Source organism: Phasianus colchicus, chromosome 15 (assembly GCF_987193195.1).
Source record: "Phasianus colchicus chromosome 15, bPhaCol1.hap1.1, whole genome shotgun sequence".
Lineage (NCBI taxonomy): Eukaryota > Metazoa > Chordata > Aves > Galliformes > Phasianidae > Phasianus > Phasianus colchicus.
Window position 1 is genome coordinate 4696902 of NC_143450.1, and position 22729 is coordinate 4719630.

Here is a 22729-nt window from a genome sequence, read left to right on the forward strand (position 1 = left end):
ATTATCTAGGATTTATAAGCTGTAAATAAGCTGGTGAGATTTGGTAGAGATTGACAGTATTTTATAATAAGTTTTCATCTGAGATGCATCACTTTCTAACTTGTATTTTCACATTTTTGTAGATTTTTTTTCAGTTCTCTCTGACTGGTGTTTACTGTTTCATTCTGCCATATCAGAATAGCTATAGTATGTACAAGAAGGGAGCTTTGCTTATCTGCACATTGAGATTTTGTATCTTGACCTGACATGGCCTAGCAGCTGTACACTACCTGCAGAATTCTGAGTAATTTGACTGCATTCTCTTCTGTCTTTCTTGTAAATAATCCTTGATAAAAAATGCTTAACCTTTTCTTCATGGATCCAATATTCAGACCAATTATCCTATTGATAATGTTCTCTAATAGGGCAGCCTTCAGTTTAAGTTAGCAGTAGCTATCAATTAAGATTTCTGTATCTGCATATGACATTGTCATTACAGCAAAGATGTAAATACTGTGCTTGAAATCTGTCAGATCAATCCCATTTAGCAAAGCGAAGTGTCCACAAAATAGTTACTAGCACAGTAGAATAGATCAGAAAGTTAATAAAGATGAAATTTCAAAATATTACCAAATTATTTAACTTAGGATTTGGTAAGGAGTGTGAATAAGTAGCTAGCAAATGCTGTGCCAGAGCTGCTTTTTTAATCTGCTGTGGAGATTGTTTTTTAATTTGCTTTTCCATATTCCATTCTCAAAAAGACTTTATTGTAACTATCACTGATGTAAATGATGACCTAAGACTTTGAAATGAATGTTAAAATACAAAAGTTAAAGCATCACTAAAGAATAACAAAGCCCAACCATTTCTGATGGCTAAACCAGGCTCCACTTAAGAGACAACAGATGTTTTTTTCATCTACCATAATTTCAATTTTTGGTAAGACTCCAGGAAGAACAAACTACATGTCTAACTTCTTCTATCTGCCAGAGATGAAAAACTGCTTTGAAACTGTGCCAAGAAAATTCAAAACTAGTTTGTACAACACATGGATTCTATGGGTAAAAATTACATGGTGCAGCCGTGGTTTTGGACCTTATTTCATTCAGCTTTGATTCTACTTGTTTATCTGTGCATAAATGTACACAGTGCCACTTGGGAGGTCTGATTCCAGCTTTATCTCAGAAGGTTTAGGTAGGTTTTTCTGAACTTAAAATGCAAGCAAAATATTTCATTAAAAAAATACTTGGCCACTTCAAATACCAGCCTTTTTTTCCCATGTTGATGTTAAATTCTGGATTTTAGGGGAAGACAAAGAATAAACTTAACATTAATTACCGCATTAATAGTATATAAAAATGACCTATGAGGAGGGGCAAATTGGTCTTACAAGTAGTAGTGTTTAATTCAGCTGAATTAAACAGATTGCTCCAAAAGTAATGCCTCCTATTTACAACAGAATGGCTGTTGTAGCGGTCACTGATACATTGTCAATGACAGTCAGGGATGGGCTATTTAAAGTTCAATATGACTGTTCTTTTTCTCTTTAGTTCACTATTACTGTTCACATTTGAAATGCTGTCAAACTTCACTATACATCAGTGGCTGGCGCTGAAATATTTTGCCACCATCTATCTGCTACTGTTTTTGATGGTTACTGACAACTAGTAACCTTGTTCACATTTCTGTCAATAGTTATGTTTCTGCAAATAGACTAAATGTCTTAAAAAAAAAATGTTGGTGATTAAAGAATAAGAAGGGATAAACTGACAAGGTGACTTTCCCAGATCGATTTTTATTTTTAAATTCTAAGTATCTAAAACAGTTTACAAATGTAAACATAAACATCCTGTCACTTTTGAGTTCCCAGGATTTTGGTGAGTCTGCCTGGATTAGAACAGAATTGACAACCAAGTCAATTAAGAACTGCTGATTTGTTTAGATTAGCTGAGACAGAAATACTTGATGTCATTATTACTGTTTTGAGCAGAGACCACAAGAAATGGATATCTAAGCACAGTTGTCATTATAGCTTTCAAATCTTTTTATATTTGGTTCTATCAATTGACACGAATCCTAAATCACAATAGTGAGCCAATAACTCATTAATTCCTTAATCTATTTTGGTGTAGTAGTTTTAGTTAGTGACAATATATTAATACAAATGAATAATTTAATATTTTCAGATCTCTCAGCTGTGTCAGAGTGAATCTGTGACTCCATAGGGTGATTTTGCTGCATGTGGTAAAAATGTCTGATGACGCTGTGTAAATCAAAAGCAATTAACTTTCAAGACAACAAGACAAAATTGTAAACTCAAAATGAATGAAAGAATTGAATAACTGAATAAAAGGTGGTTAAGTAATTTTGTTATATAGCAAGAGCAAATATATGTGTGTATGTGCATGCACAAGTACATCTCAAAACAAGTATTAAATTAAGTAGTTAAGGAAGTTAAGACAAAGTGTTGGAAGACAAATGAAATTGCTGCAGCAAGCTGGCATGTATCAGGGACAAAGGAAACAATTGGCCTGGGATCAAAGTTTCTGAAAAACTGTTACCCTAAACTGTCAAAGAGCCACAGGAAAAAATAAAGAGTGTGAATACCTTCAGGATTTAATATTTTGAGTTGCTTTCTTATTTTTCTTGACTTTGTAAAATTATTATCCTGGAATTTATATAAAATCAAGCTGCGCTCTGTTTGGTTGCTATTTTTGGACATAGGATTGCTCTGTTTTTGTTGCTGGAAAAATGTCTCCCAGTGTGGGGAAATGATCTGTAACATATGTGTATGTCAGTCAAAAGATAGCGTATTTAAGTTAGATGTACCTTTGTAGAAATCTATATTGTTAGCTAATGTTTTACTCTAAAAAAGCCATCTTTTTTTTCATCTCTGTGGAACATAAGTTTCATGCATCTGACTTGGAATAGCAGCTTATGAGTTCAGAGCTGAATAAGGGAAGGCGTCTTGTTAAATTCCCAATTACAGTAATAGGTAAGGAAGCATACATCTTTACAACGCTAGATGGTCTTTACTTCATGATTACTACTAAAACCAAAACCACTATGTCTATTTGAAAGAGAACTGGACTGAATGTTCACATCAGTGCAAGAAGATCCCATGCTGACCTCTGAATCAGCAGTGGGTGTTGGCTGTGGTGTAGTAGCTCAATTCTCCAACAATGAAAATAGAATTTTCATTTCTGTTCACTGAAATCTAGGAAGCTAACAAACAAAAATAACTGAAATTTAGACTTTGTCACTTGCTAATCCTGATAATTTTGTGTCTCAAAATTGGGTCATAATTGTTTTAATCAAGGTTACTTTTTAAAATTTCTTTAGGAAATTGCTTTTGGTCATGATGTTAAACTGTCACTGATTTTCTACTTTAGCACTCCATAAAGGAAGTAAACATTTGTCTTGAAACAACTAGCGAGAGTTTGTGAATGCCAGCTGGCTCTTCTGGGAGCTCCTCAGAAAAGAAAGGGAACTTAAAAGAAACAAGACAATTTTTTTTTTTTTTTTTTACCAAGATGTACCAGTAACAAGCTTGCCAGTAATTAAAGGAACGTAATAATCTGTGAAGTTCACTATTTCCCCTTATCACTGAAGGAGACAAGAATGCTAGGTATCTTGAAGTTATTTCCTGTTTATGAAAGAACTAATGTAATGACAGTTTCCATTGAACTGTAAATGAGAAACAATAATACAAAAACTACCAAAAGAAACTAATACACTGTGAAAGCATGAATGCGGTTAATACCAGTATCAGTAATGATGACCTAAACCCATGTGCTACCATGCCTTGTAAAAAATGTCAGAGTATCCATTGTTAAAGAAGGTGCTCCAATTTTCTCTGACAGACTGTGTGATGTGTGACTGAAATGCAGCCCCCACAGTCAAACTATGGTGGTTGTGGACAAAGTGTAGGAGCAATTTTAAATAGCAATCTGTCAGGTACCTCTCAGTCTCTATTTTAGTAGCATTCCAAGAGTCATGACCATTCTGTGACAGTAAGGCTTCAGGTGTAGGGAATTCATTTTTTTTTTAATTGGAATTCCTTTGGGGAAATTCAGATGTAGTTATGTTTCAACTGTAATAAACAAAGGGGAGGAGCAGGCACAGCCGCTTCTCCACGTCAGTATTAACAGGTGTGAAGTGCTAGGCTGGGATTTAAGTGCAGCATCTGTACGGCCATTGCTTCTAATATGGGACAAATCTTACAAGCTAGTGATGGTTCCGGGATGTTAGCCAGTCCATGAAGCTATGTGCAGACCTGTTGGACATGATGTGAAGCAGGAGTTTTTCAATCTGGGAGCTCCTAAGCTATACAGGCTTAGCCCGAAGAGAGAAGAAAGTCTGAGTCAAGTGATAAGAGGAGAGATACCTCTGAAAGGGCTGTGCCAGTCAGCTATCAACTTGCATGCAGAAGATGTATTTTGCTAACACCAAATTTAGATTCTTCTGGGTAAAAGTCGAATTTCATTTCTTATTATAAAGGTGAGAGTATCAGAAGCACAAATGCCCAAAAGGGAGACTTAATTTTGAAGCAGGTCATCAGGTGTTTGAATTAGGTACAAACATAAATATATAGAATACATATATTTAAGATTCTTATACATATTTATATCATCATAATATGCAGAACACATCAGCACCCACTTTTCATGTCACCAGCTGCAATAATCCCTGATTTCAGCATCTGTGGAAATTTTGGCCTGGAATTTTTGGGGCTTCTGTCTCTCCTTATTTTCATTAGAGGTGTATTTTTCTGGCATTGCTTACAGATAGAATAGACAGTTATTAATGATGTTACTAGTAAGAACTGAATGAATACTTATAATCTTGGAGCAATAGCTCTTGCTGTCGCTTTTCTTTACAACCTTTTGGCATAATTTCTCTTAATCAGTACACTGTATAAAGCTTATTGATAGTACCCATCATGTATCACTTATTTAGGTACAACTAGACATTTTGAAAGAAGTAGCTGCTTTCCTACTAGTTAATTAGAATGTATTTAAATCTTAAAATGTTGGAGGTTTATTAAGGTTGTTACACGTCCAGCAGTGTGGTAAGGTATTACTGATGCTGTAAGCAACATCCAGTCTATAGTAATCTCACTGGTTTTAATTTGAAGATGAAATTTTAGTGTATTAAAGCTCTGAAAATATAAAGGCATAATAAAGATGTACTTCACTGTTCACATAGATGTGTTTCGTTAAACAGTGCATTTCTCTCCACGAATATGATAAGAGTAAAACTATTATTTATTAAGCTCATGAAGCATTTTCTGGTGCAAGAAGGGACAAATTCTTAATGAACATCTAATACAACTCTAACTAATACATTAGGAGTGTTCCAATGGTGGTGGTAGCAAATGATCTGATATTTTTCAGTAACACAAGAAATGTTATGCATTAACAAGAAAGCATGAGAACAGCGTGGTTGTTTTTTTTTCTTCAGGATAACAATTATGGATTATCACTGAAGTGTACGTTGCATAGACTTTCAGATAATTGTTTTGACTTACTGCGATTATAGAAGTAGTTTAAGGCCAAGACATATGCAAGATAAGAAATGTTTCCCATCCCTCAGCTCCTTTTAATAACAAAACCTAAAACGATGCAAACACAGTTTCTATTTAAACATATTTCATGATTTTGAATGAGCTGTTTTAGGGGATGAAGTCTGTTACCTTAGTGGCTTAATAACTGGCTTCAAAAGGAAAGTCAAAATATTCTGACAAGTTTGTCCTTTCTGTAGCAAATGTGTGTACCCTGTTCTTCCTGACAATGTATATTTTCTGTCTCCTTCATGGGGATGTTCCTGGAATGCTTCCCAGTCTTTCTTTCTGATACGCCTGTGGGTTGTCAGTAACAATTGTTTGAGATTTCATTTATGTTGTTAAGTCTCATCGGAATTGCAAGTCTTGTTTTGATTGTGCCAAATATTCATTTATGACTAGGAAAAAAAATCACATCTAAAATTAGAGAATGGGAGGGAAAAACTGTTATGTCAGGTATAATGTATGAAGTATAGTAGTGACAGTATTGATTTTTCGTAGCTAGTTATTGGCCACGTCCTGGAATATAACTGTGATTTAGCAGTTCCAATTTCTGGTAGCCAAACGCAGTACAAAAAAGTCCTGTATACCAGCACAACTGAGAGCAGCAGGATTTCTGCAGCTCCATCTAGTAGCTGTGATCTAAGTCAACACCAGAACTGATGTTCTTCCTAACACTTGCTATTTTAATGGCAATAATATTGTCTCATAAAAAGGTGACAAGTTGCCATAAAGTGTTGAACACAAGAAGTTATTTCTGGGAAAAGTGCACAAACTCATACATTATTGAACTAAAAGAGCCCCTCATGGGTTTGTCAAAGCTGCAGGTTTTTCTTCTACTTGCATAATATTAACTGAAGTTTTACAAACTTGAAAGCTAGATAGTGGGGTAAGAAAACAAAAACAAAACGACTCAACCCTCGACCTCTCTTTTGGTATGAAGTTTTCTTCCTTGAGAAAAGCAAGACACTTTTTTCAGGTGCCAATGAACATTCAGGGCATTTTACACATTATTGATGGCTCTGTGTAGAAAAATTTCTGGTGGTTTAGCAAGTAGCTTCTGGTGGAAGACTTAGCTGTGCTGCAGCTATAACTTCAGATTTATGCTTCAACTTGAACCTCATGGACTGTGCTTGAGAGTGAGCTGATCCTATTGTTTTGAAGGCTTTCTAAAATTCAACAATTTGATTGAATTCACGAGCAAAGATGGGAAGAGGAGAGCATAGTCCAACTTTGTGAAGTTTATAAATTTAAACTTTGTAAAGTGGCTGAGCAGGAGGCCTGATCCAAAATAAAGGTGAAACTTTCAAGTACAGTTAAATGCTGTCTTACAGTGAATATTGTAAGACAGATGTTCTCAGTACATGAATGAATTTGCTAGTCTCTTGTGCTCATTTATTATATTTGGAGAAAAAGTTGTAACTGTAGTCATTTCACCTACCACTGTGAATTTAGTATGCCACCATAGGGGCTTTCTGGTATTAGCTGGAAGCAAACATATCATGGGTCTGTACTATATGTTTTAATATAAAACATTTTGCAGTGCAAAGAAGAAAAAAATCTTTGAATCCTTTTTTGGTGGAAGAGATTTTTATTATTATTGGTTACTACCATTGTACTGTCTTTCTTAGTGTGGAAATGTGGCCTCACTGAGTTTGTTGATATCATCTTGTGTCCGACACTTGTCATAATATTTTCTGTAGGCTTCTATTGAACTCAGTTCTATCAAGTTATGCTCTTCCTTGTAAAAATCAACTATTCAAGCAATTTGATTATTTCCTTATGGGAATGTTTTGGAGGTTATGTTGTGCCTGTTTGTGAAAACTAAAAATCTGGTTGTTCTTTAACCCTCTATTCTTCTCTCTACTTGTAACTGTTTTTTTAATGCAAGTGAAGTATTCTTATCCTCATACTTCTTTGCCATTTTCCACTTATTCTTAAAGTTTTCTGCTAGTTAGTTATCTTGCACATAGAGCACTGTATGCACAAAGTTTCAAGATTAAACATGTTTATCTTAATACTTAATATAAAATGATGTACATAAAATGAGTACTATTGCAAATGATGTATAAATGATGTACATAAAAGAAAACAGCACTCTGCTATGAAAACAAGCAAAAATGAAATATTTCCACTAGCAAAGAAAATACGTGCTGTGTCAAACCTGTTTAATAGTCTTACAGTTGCTATAGCTTCAACTTCAGTAACTTTTTTTGAACGTTTCAACTTTTCTTGTCCTCTGATACAATGCTAACTTTGGATAAATGAGATTTAACAGTAAGTGAGTTTGCATATACTTCAGAAGTCAACTACAAAGCAGCTATTTTTGAATTTCTGAACAAACATAAATAATTGAGAGAAAATATAGTATTTTCTTATTCCTAAATGTAACTTAAGATATTATTGTCATGACATTGATTAATTTTTGAAACTGTTGACTGACTTTAAGATTAGTGAAAAATCTGTAGGGAGTTTCGTATTTTTATTTCTGTTGAGAAATGGACCACACAGTCATTATAGAAAATGAGTTCATTGTAGATCATTAATTACTTCGTGTTTTGTTTTTCAGCAGCACAGACTAAGGCACAGAAGTTACCTTCAGATACCAAAGTTATAGCTTTTCTTTAATCAAATTGAATTCACTGTTTCTCATTTCTTTGAAGTTAGCATCTCAAGATGATTGTCAGGAAGCTGTTTCAGAGCAGCAATCTTTATTGATGTTAAAAATTCCTTGTGGTCCTTTCTTCTTGTGAGTTATTGTTCTCAATAACTTCTCAATCTTATTTGCAGCTGGCAAAACGTGAAAATAAGTCAGATATTAAGACGTTTAAAGCCTGCTCTGGAGATCAGATGAAAAAATTACCAACTGTACTGTTTTGAATATCTTAGAGAAAACTAAATTTCAAATATGCAAAAATGGTTTTTGAGTAGCAATGCTGCCTGCTTCCTGTCAACATGGTTTGCTTTTTGAAATTTTTTAGCAAAGACAATCGTTTAAGTGAATAGAGAGGTTTCAGTGGCCCTGAGAAGTCCTCTGCTGTGAGTTTTCTCTTAGTCTTGCTTTTGTTTCTTTAGTTTAAATACAGTAATTATTTGTTCTCTATGTTGACAGATTAGCTGTCTTAAAAGGAAAGCATAAAGTAGAGCATAAGGTGGATTATTTTATTCATAATACCTTTCTTTGGAGTAGTCCTCACAGTGTGCTTTACAGAAGTCTTTTTTTATTTTGCCACTTAGTCCAATCTTCAATAACCTTTTTTAATCTTTTTTTTTTTTTTTTTTTTTTAATAAATGAGTACAATACAAATTATAGAGTGAAACAAGGGATAGATGGAACCTAGGAGTTTTTAGTCAGGCACTAATAAATGTCAGCTAAGGTGAACTACACATGAGCCCATGACTACCTGAGTTGAATCTTTTACTAGATAATGGTTTTAAATGCACAGCTTATAAAGCAAATAGTAGCTGTGATAGCACTGCTTCATCTACTGCATGAGGTGTTGACCAGGAGAATGAGTATTTCTGAGAATTCCCTTTGCTGCAAGCCTCTCCTAGTGCTGGTGGCAATAGAGGTAAACAGGGAAGGAAACCTTGCTGTGAAACTGACCCAAGTGCTGCCTCAAAGTATGCGTACCTATAAAAGTCACATTTATTGCTGTCTTTGTTTGGGTATGGAAATATGACACTGCAAAGATGTGATGGTATTAAAATACAATATTGAATGTTAAGCTCTGCAAATTCTGATCTTAACCGATCACAAGTTTATTTGTGACTAAAAGCATGCTTACAAGAAGGTCATTGCCACAATACCAACCAGATTCTATAGCAGTTTGAATGTGTCCAGGCTATTGTGTATAATTTTAAAATTACTACGTATTTTGCACATATTTTAGGATTGATGTTGTTAGCTGAAAACTGGAAGTGTAATATGCTAAAGGTAAGTGAAGATGAGTTTTAATAATGGAAGTTGGTAATATAACATTGAAAAGTAATAGCCAGATTTCTTGGCCATTTATAGTTAGACACTAATGATTTAATTTTTAAAGAATAGGCTGAACGTGTAAATAACCTAATTAAGCCTCACTCATCACTATAGTAAAGAAATATTCTAGCAAACTATGTCACTTTTGGAAAACAAACAAACAAACAAACAACAACAACAAACTGTTCTGTGACTTAGCCTTTTACCCTGCAAGTTTGTCCTGCCAAACTGTGGTAGGGTGTATGGGAACTGTTGAGTCATGGCCTGACCCACTGACTGAGCGCCTGGGGAAAGGACCCTGTCAGCCCTGGGAGCACAGGTGAAGGCAATTCAGCTGTGTGATAGGAAGGGCTGCAACCTGTCTGCACCTCTCATAGACCTCATTTAAGGGCTGACTGCCACTAGAGAAGGATCTCTCGTTGGAGATCTCTGCCTTGTGGAGTTTTCCCTGTGTGCCTAGATTTTCTGAGATGGGTGAGCACTTTTCCTTTGTAACACCATTTCATTTGTGCTAGTCCCTTTGCTATTGCACTCCTGTATTGTACTTTCACCACGTTGAACTTTCTGATTGTAACATGGGGGAAAAATCAAATCCGAGATGATGAGTCAAAAAGAATACCCAAAACAAACTGTTACATTTACATGAAATTGCAGAGTGAAGAGTTTGGACTTCCAAATGGAACTTAAAAAGTCATTGTCTGGCAACTGGCTAAATCTGTCACTTTGGCTGTTATATTTTCTAATATGCTACTGTAATTAGCTTGTCAGAAAATTTCACAGTAGCCAAATAAAATTGTATTTGATGGCTTGGGCAGTTAAATGTGCACACTTGCAGAATATGAATTCCGTCCTAATTCCTGAAACCACTTCTTATTGGCACAAGAAAGCACTTATATCAACTAAATGGTGAAGGAATGAGGGTGAGTAGGAATCCAGGCTTCTTATGGCACTTATTTTCTTTCTCAATGGATCCTATAATCTAGTAACAGAATAATTTATTGCTTCCTTTTTGTAGTCTTACACTTTTCATTTTTCTACCCAGTTGAGATACTAGCTTGCTATTTTTTTTCCCTGAAATCTTAAATTAATTTAATGATGATTTAGCCACTTGTTGTCTTAGTTATCATAGTTCCTTGCTCAACATCCTTCTAATAGTTAAATATAAATAAAAAATGTACCAGCTTGTATTTTGTACTCACCACCTGGTGCAGAACACTGGCAAAGCTGTTAGGGCACAAATAAACCTAACCCTGAAGCTGCTTAGCATCCTTCTAAAGAGAACCTTTTGCAGAGATGTTGATCTCATTTGACTTTCAGTCCCTTATCTTACTCTCAATGCATTATAGATATGGAAGAATCACAGAATAGCCAGGGTTGAAAGGGACCTCAAGGATCATGAATTTCCAACCTCCCTGCCATATGCAGGGCCACCAACCTGCCCGTTTAATGCTAGACCAGGCTGCCCAGGGCCCCATCCAATCTGGCCTTGAACACCTCCAGGGACAGGGCATCCACAGCCTCTCTGGGCAGCCTGTTCCAGTAGCTCACCATTCTCTCTGTAAAGAATTTCCTCCTGATGTCCAACCTAAATCTCCCCTCCCTCAACTTAAAACCCTTTCCCCTTGTCCTGCAGTTATCTACCCTTTCAAAGAGTTGATTCCCCTCCGGGTTGTAGGCTCCCTTTAGGTACTGAAAGGCTGCAATGAGGTCACCCCGCAGCCTTCTTTTCTCCAGGCTGAGCAAGCCCAGCTCTTTCAGCCTGTCCTCATAGGGGAGGTGCTCCAGTCCCCTGATCATCTTTGTGGCCCTCCTCTGGACCCTCTCCAACAGCTCCCTGTCTTTCTTGTACTGGGGGCTCCACACTTGGATGCCGTGCTGCAGATGGGGCCTCACAAGAGCAGAGTAGAGGGGAACAATCACCTCCCTGTCCCTGCTGGCCACCCCTCTTTTGATGGAGCCCAGGATCCCATTTGCCTTCCGAGCCAGAAGTGCACGCTGCTGGCTCATGTTAAGTTTTTCATCTCTCGAGACCCCCAGGTCCTCCTCCACAGGGCTGCTCTCAAGGCCCGCTCCTTCCAGTCTGTATGGATGCCTGGGATTCCTCCGGCCCAAGTGCAAAACTCTGCACTTTGCCGTGTTGAACCTCATCAGGTTCACCCAGGCCCACCTTTCTAGGTCTGAATGGAAGGGAATGGCATCCCTTCCTTCAACCGTGTCGACCGCACCACACAGCTTGGTGTCGCCAGCTGAGAGTGCTGTTATAAATACTTATCTGGATGACTATACAAGTATGTGTCCAGTATGCAAACTACGGAAGATTCAAAATTATTTTCTTTTCTTTTAAATACTGTACCCACTAAAGGCATCCAAAAGAAAAAAAAAAAGTCAGTCCTGCCCATGGCAGAGGGCTTGGAACTAGATGATCTTTAAGGTCCCTTCCAACCTAATCCATTCTATGATTCTAATGTCAGAGATGCCAGGAAGTTATATTATGAAAAATACTATTCATAAAACACTTCAAAAAGCTTCTAGTATTTGATAAGTAATTCAGATTTCATCTTAGACTGGAAGTAATACTTGAAACATTCTTTGTAAAGCTCACATTGCTGTATAACCTTGTGTGTATTGTAAATCTTTATGAACTAATAAGTGGAGACTGGAAGGTTGAGTTGCCAAGGTCAGAGCCCATAAGTAACAGAGAAACAAAACTCAGGTTTTCTTGTTCTTACTTTAAGCACCAGTTATTTCCTCACTGTAGTCAAAAGAATTCTGTAACGTTAGTTGTTGACGTGATGGGGATTTAGCTGCCTAAGCTTTACATTTAATGTTTTTAAGCTTTGGAGATGTTAGTGAAAACTTGTGTCATCAGAGGTGAGTAAACTACTTTGTGTAGATGAAGACATGACCTCTGATGCCAGCACTTACTAAATGATATTTGATTTCTTGTACTGCGTCTTTGAAGAAAAAAGTCTAAGAAATGACTTATGTTTCAAAACAAGTTCTGTTTTGATTCATTGAGCTATGAGAACTACACTTGAGATAATGAAATATTTTGCATTGTGGAAACAACATTGCTTATTCTACATGCAAGTGCTAACAATGTGCAAACAAAATACCAAATCTAAAGATTATTAAAAACAGCTTTGAATGGTTTCTCTCTGCTGCAAAGTCTTTCAGATTAGCTTATTCACACAAGAAATCAGGGCCTCATCCAACCTGGTAACGAACACTTCCAGTGATGTGGCATTCATATATTTTGTGCAGCCCGTTCCAGTGCCTCACCGCTCTCTAAGTAAATGGTTTCCACCTAACATTAATGTCAATATGCCCTCTTTGAGTTTAAAGCCATTCTCTTTTGGCCATGTAAAAAGCTAGTCTCCCTCCTGTTTATAAGCTCCCCTCAAGTACTGGAAGGCTGCAGTGAGGTCTCCTTGGAGTTGTTATGTGGAGTTGTTAGATTGTGTGCAAAAGAAGTATTCAATCGTGAGCCTATTGCTCTGAAAACGTTTGCATTTCATACACTCCAAAGACTGAGCTAGAAGCCTGTGTTTGGATTTCTTTATTTTCCCAGGCACTTTCTCCCTTTCCAAATTCTTCCTGGGGGTGTTGGAATGGATTTGAATTTTCTTAACAGGAATCTATTTTTCTAACAGGAGATTTTTTTCAGATCTCTGTGCAAGTAGTCTTGAAATGTAAGAAATTGTTTTGTTGTTCTTTTTTTAATGTAGCAAGATGGTATTGTTGTGAATAATGCTCTTTGTGCTTATTTGTCCAATGACTTGTGTCCTAAAATGTAACATTTTTAATCCTGTTCCACCACTGAAACCATTGTGTGTTGTTGCATATATGTAGAGGCTTTTGTTCTCCTGTCTGCTTAACTGTAAAGAGAGAAAGTATTCCTATACCAGAAACTTGCAAAGCCTTCTGTATGAAAACAGTTTTTCTAGACTGTGTTAATACTTGAATGTAAAGTGTAGCTATGTACCCAAATAATTATCCCTAGAATGAAGGAAAACTAAGCTTCTTCTAATACAGAATCTCTTAAAATTGCTTAGTGACAGATTCTGGCTGCAGCAAAACAAAAGATAACTAAGAAAATATTTTAAAATTGTTTTATAAAACACTGAAGGCCACGGGTTATACGTTTTGACGCTTCAGTCTGTCCTGGTAACCAGTGCTCATTCCTGCTGTGCCTTGCATTATCACAGAATCACCAAGATTGAAGAGGCCTCTGAGTTCATCCAGTCCAGCTGTCCACCTATTGCCAGTATTTCCCCCTAAACCATGTCCCTCAGTACAACTTCTAAACATTATGACTCAACCATCTCCCTGGGTAGCCCATTCCAGTGCCTGGCTGCTCTTTCGGAGAAGAAATTTTTCCTAATGTCTAGCCTGAACCACCCCTGTTGCAACTTGAGGACGTTCCCTCTAGTCCTATCACCTTGGAGAAGAGGCTGACGCCCACCTTGCCACAACCTCCTTCCAGAGAGTTGTAAAGAGATACAAAGTTTTCCCCTGATTCTCTCCAGACCAAACAGTCCCAGCTCCCTCAGATGCTGCTCATAAGACTTCAGATCCCTCACCAGCTTCGTTGCCCCTCTCAGGGCCTCCATGTCCTTCTTGTAGTGAGCAGCCCAAACCTGAACACAGCATGTTAGGTGCGGCCTCCCCAGGGCTGGGTAGCTGAGTACAGAGAGATGATCACTTCTCTGCTCCTGCTGGATGCATTATTTCTGACACATTGAAAGTAATGCTCTGAAGGCTGGAATGATGCTATGCTGTTCTGTCCTTATCATTTCAAATATTCTGCAACTTATTTAAATGATTCAGATTTTCCAGCTAGCTCAGTACTGTTACACCAGCATGCCGTGCCTCATAAACTGAATGAAAAATATTGAAGATTGCTGCTATGTGCAAGCTGCGTTCACGTTGATTACAGAACTTAAGAACAAAGTGCCCCTCCTTAGGTATCTTTTAAGCACTGGAAGTATATAACAATAGTCTATTTTGCATTTTTCCTTCCTTTTCTCTAGTATTTATTTAAACAGCAAATAATAATAATAAAAATAACAAATAGAGAGAGCTGTATATGGATGTAAACTGCATAACACAAAAGTAAATCAAAAGTTGGTGGAACATACACCACAATAGCGGTGAGAATATAACGTGGGGGATTTCTAGATTGTTTCTGTTGTATGAGAAAAATCTAATAGAGCAAAGCCTGATTTAATTTTCAGAACTCTTAGTGGAACTACTTTTGTTTTCTTCATAAGCTATAATTTAAAATTCTTGAACACATTTAAAATGGTGTAGAGATACGAGCCATACTTGATGTTAGCCAGTTATCTTTCTGCTGCTTTCCAGTTTGACTTAACTAGCAGAGCAGAGGTAGATGAGGAAATAGTATAAAACCAAGTCATCTGCTATCAGAATTGAGAGAACAAGCTAATTCTAAATTTCAAGAACAATTGAAATACCATCTCTGAATCTTATCACGATTGAAAATGTATGATTTATTAACTTTCATTCATTGTCTTCAGCATTGTTATTATCAATGAGATTCCCCAATGTTAGTGGTAGAAATTGTTTGAATTCTTTGCTGCTCCAAATTGCTGCTCTTTTTGCACGCTGTGCGGTGAATTATAGTATTCCAGGTGAAATAGCAACATAAGCTTTCTTGCATGGACTGATCTTCCTCATTCCCATCTAGCAGAATAGGAATGAATTTGTGAGTAAAGGTGTGCAGATTGGTAATCTTGAGGGTTTTATTCTGTTTGAGGGGAATGTAAGGCTAACTTCAGTTGCTAGACTACTTAATCTATCTGCTATTTCATACCAAGCAGTAGACTATGTGTCAGACCTCAGGATTGCTTTTGTTTTGTAGCTGGACTGTATTAAAGGCAGGTAGTACCTTTTCAAGCGTGATCTTCAAACGTGATATTTAAAACCTAAGGCCCTGGTAGAAATATACTCTGCTTATCCCAGCCTGTTCTCAACAAACAAAACATTGCTTTTTAGCTCTCTGTCTAAACGTTAAAGTCTAGAACTTAGTGCTTATTTTTTCCTGTGAAATGGGCACTGAATTGGGCATCAACTGATAGGGTGAACAGCTGCAACCTGGACAGTATCACCTTGCAATTGTTTTTAGCCCTAGCTTTGACATCTTATGCATATGTGTTTTTAAAAGTTGCAGGTTCAAAAAGTATTTAACCTCTAGAAATGAGCTGTGTGCTGTAGATGATGAAGCCTTCAGCTTAAGATTTGTGCAGGAGACATTCATGAGGCTGCAGGACCCTGCGGGAGCTCAACAGCCACAAGAGGGCATCGTGACACAATTTAGGCTCTGTTTGTTTAGGGAAGCAGCTCTGAAGTCCTATGTTTGCCTTTAAAATAGGTGTCTCATAGTTTGTGCACTAGCTATGGAGAGCAAAACTGAGTACTTTGATGTTATTTTCCTAGAAAACAAACAAACAAACAAAAAAACAGTATTGCCATCAGTCATGTTAAACCTATGTTCTATTTCTAGTTTCTAGTAAAAAACAAGTTCAAATTCCTTACCATTGACAGGGTTGTCAAGTGTTAGCTTTATGTCCTTTTTAGGCAATGTACTGAGATACTTTATATAACTTGGTATATGTCATTGCTTCCCAAATGATTGCATCAGTGACTTTAAATTAGGTGGAATTTGAACTTAGCATCTTTAAAATGCACGCATCAGCTCGATCCCTTGGCAAAGCATTCTACTCAGTGGTGGATGTGTTGAAGAGCTCCTCTTCAAGCTGTTCAGGGAGCCTTGTCAGTTAAATGATAAGATTCAGGCCTCCATTCTTTTGAAGTGATCAGAATTACTAAATTCCTCTCCCCTCTTCTACTTTACTGCTGGTAGTGGTAGAGACCTTTGTTTGTTGTGCAAGCAGTCCTGCAGTATGATGGACTTTTGTTACCTGAACCAGAGGACTGTATGCTTGGATTTCTTTAACCAGTCTTATTTTTGTGCCCATAAACTTTCAGATTTCAGGACTTCAGCCAGCAGAATGGGCCCTGCTACAGTTCTGCCAGGCTTCTAGATGCACTATTGTGCATGGAATAAACAGCATTTGGGAGACATCAGATTTACTACATATGTGAGAGCCACAAGCACAAAGCAAATGCAGTGAATGCCATGTTTCTCAGACATGTCACACTTACTATACAGTGTGCACCTGCATATCTATCCAGGACATGCCTGACAAGAAATATGGTGACATTATGTAGCACGTCTTGAAATTAACTCTAAAACGCTTTCAGTGCTTGTGTATTTAGTGAAGAATTGAAATGTCAAAATTGCCTAGAGAAGTGATTTTTCTTTCTTTCCTCTCTCCAAGTAGCTGCCACAATCATCTGGTTTTGTTCACTATGCGTTTCCAGTGTTCCCAGAACTCACTGCTCTTCCTCTAGCCCATAAATGGTATTAAAGGTACTTTTGCCAGGAGTGGAGGGGTAGTCATGGAGTCCCAGTTACAGATGGCAGGTTGAAGGGAAGCAGCTGAGGTGACAGCACCACTTGAATGTGAGTGTAATCTGAACAGCTGTTCAGTGAATGTTCTTCCATCTTAGAAGAAAATCACTCTTTTTTTCTTGCTTAGTTTTTTTCCTGTTTATTTTCATGTGTTGAATAGTCAATTTCCTAACTGGTGTAAAGATGTTCTAGATATGTCAAACTACTCATTTGCTAAGAGAAAGGACTATATTTCATATTGCAGAAGCTGCAGGCAAGATTTAAATTCCTGCTGGGTGGGCAGCACACCTTTGATAACCTTTGTGAGGCGTTTTGTATGTATGAAAATGTTGATCATTTCAAATGCTTGGGAAAAAGTATGTATGAAAACTGTCCATCTTTAGATAGCTTCATAAAAATAACTTAAATATCTTAGTGTAAATACAAAACAGGGTCAAATAGGAGACATTTTGTAAATCCATATTCAGTAGATAATTCCATTATCTGTATTGTTTTGTGCCTTTTTGTGTAATGCATGCCATACCCTGTGCCAGCCATATACTAAGAGATTAAGTGACTGGTTTGCCAGCTTGTAGCAGTTGCCAAGATCAGGAAGGCATAGTGGATATGTGAAAGGAAAACAGCAGAGCCAACACTCTGCTTCTCTGTGGTGTGACTTGATAATATGTGACTGTCTCCTCTAAGTGCTGTTTTAACTGGAATGTAAACATGCCTCAGTTTTTATAACAATGAAATATATTTGAAGATTAGGCTTGGCTTTCAGTTCAGCTTGCTTTCTGCCATTTTGTCTGGTGCACCTTTCTACGCAGGGTGATTTTGTTGTGAGACAGAAACAGCGAAGCATGGAATATGCTGATTGCTGTGGATGATAGTGAGAAGACATTCCAGGGAGTTTTTCAGCATTTCTTAGAATTGGAAGTCCTGCAGAGCTGAATATTAGAGAAACTTAAAATAAGTATTGCATGGGACAGTTGTGCTCCCATTGTCTATGGTTGTATTAATAATTAGTATCCAACAACTCCCATGTGTCCATCCTGAGACGAGGGATGTATGACTCTATAAGCCTACAGCTAGAAAGAGATTTGCAAGTTAAACAGAGCAGGAAATCTTTGGAATGATGTTGCCTGGCTGCCAAGGCAAGTTAGGTTCCAACGAAAGTATTTTCGCTGCTTGAACGAACTAAGGATGTATACCTTCAGTCTGTGTGGAGGAGACACCAGAGCTTTCAGAGTACTTTGTCTTGCTAAGCAGCGTAATTTCTGTCATCTGGCCGAACCAGCTGTTCTGTGTTCAAGAGCTGATCTCTTGAACTAATGCTTGATGGAGGGCGCTTGCCTCAGAATAGATAGCGATGAGTGTCAGTGACATGCCTGGAGCTGGCTGTTCTTTTGCCCTCTCAAAAGGGTAAAGGGGAGGGGTGTGGTTCAAGGTCCTACAGTTATTGTTGCTGCCCCGTGGTGCTGTATGGTGAGGCTGGACTGGGGTTTGCTAGGCTTTGCTCCTCAACTGGTCTGTTAATGAGGGAGGTTAAAGTCATCTTCGTTGCCTCTACTCCAGGAAAGCCGAGGTTTATTTGGGAATCCAGATGAAGTTATGTACACCTTCTCAAACATTTTCCTCTTCCAGATTTGAGAGAGGTGGGAGAACAGCATTTTCTAATCTTTTCTGAAGTAGCGTAAAGCAGCCACTTAAAGGGGTGACAGCTGAGTCTCTGTACATTTTCAATGCTTGTGTGACTTGTCACTGAGCCTTCTCCTGTTGGACACTGCTATACAAGGACTGCTTAAATGAGTTTTGATTCTAGTCATGCAAGCAGTTCAGGTGTAAGCCTTGATCAAAATGGGTTCTGTAGGGGGACAAAAAAACCCAAATAATTCACTAAAAATGAGAAAAACACTTTATTTCTTGTTTTGCTTTGTCAAAGACCAGAAAAGGAGAGGTGAAAGTTAATCCGTGATCTTACACGTGCTGTCGGCAAATTGGTCTTTACTGTGAAATGCTCTATAGTGTCAAATGTTTCCCTCTTAGAGAGGGCAGTAGACAAGTAGCTGCCCTGCTGGCTGTGGAGGTGGCATTTCAGTTAAGGGTAAAATTGGCTATCGAGGTGACAGGAGGACCTCGCGTGGTTATAAATGTCAGAAATCCCAGTGAGGCAAATGTAGCCAGAAACCAACAAATAGTTTAGCTGCACGTGTTGAAATCCATATCTCATGGTGAATATCTTAGTGTTTGGGGTTGTTATTACTTTTTTTTTTTTTTTTTTTTTTTTTTTTTCCTGGAAGCTTTTCCACTTAATTTTATGTTTATAGAAAAAAACATTTTGAGCACAAACTGGGAAATGCAAACCCAACGTAACATAGCATTGCCCAGTCTTTGTTGGAGGTGTCTGTGGCAGTTTCAGGGCAGTGCTCATCAGACTCCTTGTTGGACAGGTGGAAGGAAAACTTTTCCCTACACAGAGAACCAGAATCTTGAGTCCATACTCCTGGACCAAGACTTTGTGATGTAGACAGAGCACCCTTTTTGTGTGCATCAGCTCAGTGAGCAACACGTTGCACATCAGTGTGCTTCTGCATGGTCTTCAGTGTGCCAAGTAAGGGACTGAGTATTCTGAAACAGTTTTTCATGTCGTGTATATACCAGCTTTGTTCTTCATCTTAATTATCTTTTGACTTGGCTTAAACTTAGGAAGATGCTCTACTTGCATCTCCCTCAGGCCTCTCCATTTTCCAAGTCGCTTCTAAATATTTAAAGATTTCCAAGGTGCCCCGTGTTTGGCTCGTTCTTTTGATAAACTTCGGCTAAAACGTTCGGAGCTCCAACCGCCGTCAGACCGGCACACAACCGTCAAGTGGATGCATTCCGCTTCCTCCGATTTACAGCACGTTTCCCCGCCGTCCGCCCTCTCGGTGAATTCGTAGCCCGCGGCGCTCGGGCGCTCCCGGGAGGGGTAGCTCGGGGTGAGCGGAGCCGGGCCGGTTCCCACCGCCAGAGGGTACTCGGGGAGTGCGCACGGCCCGAACAAAAGGCGGCCGGTTCCCCCCGGAGGGAAACTTGAGACCGCTTCGGCAGAGCCGGGCCGTTCGTGCCGCAGCCCGCGCGTTACTCTCCGAAATCTGAGCCGGGCGGGGGGCGCCGGGCGCCGCGTCCCGGGGCGCGGATGGGGCCGGGGGTCCCCGAGTCCCTCACCGCCGCGCGGAGCGGCCCCAAACTTTCGCCCTCCCTCCGCTCCAAAAGTTCGGCGTTTGGGTGACGTCAGACGCCGCACAGCCAATGGGCGCGGCGGTTGATATTTTGGGAGGGGGGAGGGGTGGCACCGTGCCGCGGGCGCTCGCCCGGCTGCCATGCCCAGTGAATGGAGAGCGGCGGGCGGGCGCGGCAGCGCCGCGGGTGGGAGCGCCGCCGCCACTCGTCCGCCCCTCGCCGCCTCCCGGTCCCGGCTCCGCCGGCCGTCAGCGCGCGGGTGCCGGCCCACGGCGGCAGCAGCCGAAGGGCGGCGGGCAGCGCCTGAGGAGCTCGCGGAGCTTTGAGTTGCCGCCCGGCGCCTCCGCGGGTCACCTGCCCGGCCCAGGTGGGGCGATGCGGAGCGGAGGAGGCTGCTTGGGAGATTGCCGCCGCTTCTGATGGATGTTTTGTGTGTATTTATCTTCGCTGCCGGTTTCTCTTTCATCTGAAGACGCATCTGGCTCGAGCTCTGTTAAACTATCTGCCTTCTGGTACCGCTCGTAGATAACAGAAGGAAACCTGAGCCCGAAAGGCAATCCCCCACCTTCTTCCACCTAACGTAACCCTTTCAGGCGCCTTTGAAGGTTTGCTGGTGCTCCGGCGATGATGGCAGTGGTGGGTTCCTTTGGGCTGTACTAAGAGCCTTTTTTTTTTTTTTTTTTTTTTTTTTCTTCTTCGTAGAGGCATTTCATCTCGAAGGGCTGGCTGCTCACACACACTTTTATACCCGCTGGAGTGATCAAGAAATCATGTCTGGTGGAAGAAGTGCGTTTCTGTGCCTTGGAACGATCTTGGGCTTTTGGAGCTCCATGAGTTGGATGCCTGTTGGAGGATGCCCTCATAAATGTACGTGCATTGCTTCCAACGTGGATTGTCATGGACTAGGACTCAAAACTGTACCAAGGGATATTCCCAGGAATGCTGAGAGACTGTAAGTAGTAAATGTTAAGGGCTCCTCAAGTACTTATAGAAACATCTGGCTTGAATTTCTCAACACCTGCCTATCAGTGTGGAGTACATAGTAACAGCAGCTTAAGTAATGAAACACGAATTAATGTTTTCAGGAGGGAAGGGGAGGAGCTTTTCAGAAGTTACAGGTATCCTGCTGTTGCTCTCGCTTAAAAAAAAAAAAAAAAAAAAAAAAAAGCATTTTTGGAGCTTCATGGTGTTTTCCAGACCATACTAGCAGATGGGGGTCTTGTTGATTTGGTTTTGCACTGACTTGCTTACAACTCTATATGAAATGTTCCCAGGAAATAAACATCGTCAATGAGAACACCAATTTAAAATGCAATTGGAAACCTGGGTATTTTCACCTGGTGGCTGGCAGCAGTTTCTCCTTGCTTAGTTTTCACAGTGCGGTGACTTCATCACCGTGGAAAAATCAACTACTGACATAAACTAATGCAAATGGATAAGAAGGTCACATTAAAGCAGTCTCTAATTTCTGTCTTAAATTGACTAAGCTGGTGTTAAGGGGAAGGAAGCTCATTATTTAGTTTTTAATCTGCTTCAGCTTTTATGATAGTGAGATACTGTGAGATGCTTCCACTCTCAGTACAGGAGAATGTTATGAGTGTCTGTGGTGTGTATCTTCTGTATTATAACTTCTTAAGAGCTTTTTTGGTTGACTCTTTTACGTAGCAAGTTCCATCTGAAGCTAACTTCAGACCTCTGATACAGTTTTGACACTGACTTGGTGCAGAGGACAGCATCTCTTGATGCTGTCTAATGCATAGCACATGGCTTACTGCAGAGAATACCCAATGCTAGATGTCCAGAAGATGCCCAGAATGGAATGTTAAACAGAGCTTCTGCACGGCTCTGTGCTGGGCTCCACTGATGACTCTAGGAGAAGTGTAGTTAGTTGTGCCTTATGTGGATTAACTGACAACTTGAAGTGTTTAAACTCATTGGCAGAAACTACAGACTCAATGGCTTGACTTCCTGTTTTATTTCCTTTTGGATCATAGAGTTTGGGGAAACTTCAAACTCTCAAGCAGTTTTTCCCTAAGAAAGCTAAATGAGGTTACTAAGGAAACCAAGCTTTTCATGTGTAGAGGCCTTTTAAAAGCTAAGTTCTGTCCCAGAATGAAATTTTATAACATCCTTGAATGTTTCTAAATTCGTTTTATAGTGCTGGGAGACCTTTTACTAGACTATTCCACCATCTTTAATGTTCTGGAGCTCTATCAGCCTTCTTTTTAACCCCAGCTGCTTGAACAATAGTTTTCAGATGTCTGTTACTGAAAGCTTCCTTCTGTGCATGAAACTATGTATGTTCTAAAACTGGCAACCTGGCAATCTGGGCACCAATAAACAAACACAACTCTCAAGCCAACTGAAAAACACCCCTCCCAAACTGGTAGGATAGCGAGCCAGGAAGGGTAGGTGTAGCTGTGTGATAACACAACTATTGGTATCCTACATCTGTGAAGTGTGTTCAGTTTAAGAGTTAGGAGCTGGAATAAAACGTTTAGAT

The 22729-nt window shown here is 39.3% G+C and overlaps 1 protein-coding gene across 7 annotated transcripts in view; it reads left to right on the forward strand.

Annotated features, from left to right (window-relative positions):
* SLIT3 (slit guidance ligand 3) overlaps window positions 1-22729 on the forward strand; it is a 538052-nt gene that overhangs the window by 35700 nt on the left and 479623 nt on the right. For 3 of the 7 annotated variants that reach the window (XM_090150937.1, XM_090150938.1, XM_090150939.1), the window contains exons 1-2: window positions 20440-20593; window positions 20929-21178. In XM_090150937.1, the coding sequence (XP_090007063.1) occupies window positions 20997-21178 (182 nt within the window). In that variant the 5' untranslated portion in view covers window positions 20440-20593; window positions 20929-20996. Of the gene's footprint in view, window positions 1-19890; window positions 19983-20439; window positions 20832-20928; window positions 21179-22729 lie in introns of those variants that run through there. The other 4 variants (XM_031598018.2, XM_090150940.1, XM_090150941.1 and 1 more) reach the window with 4 other exon arrangements.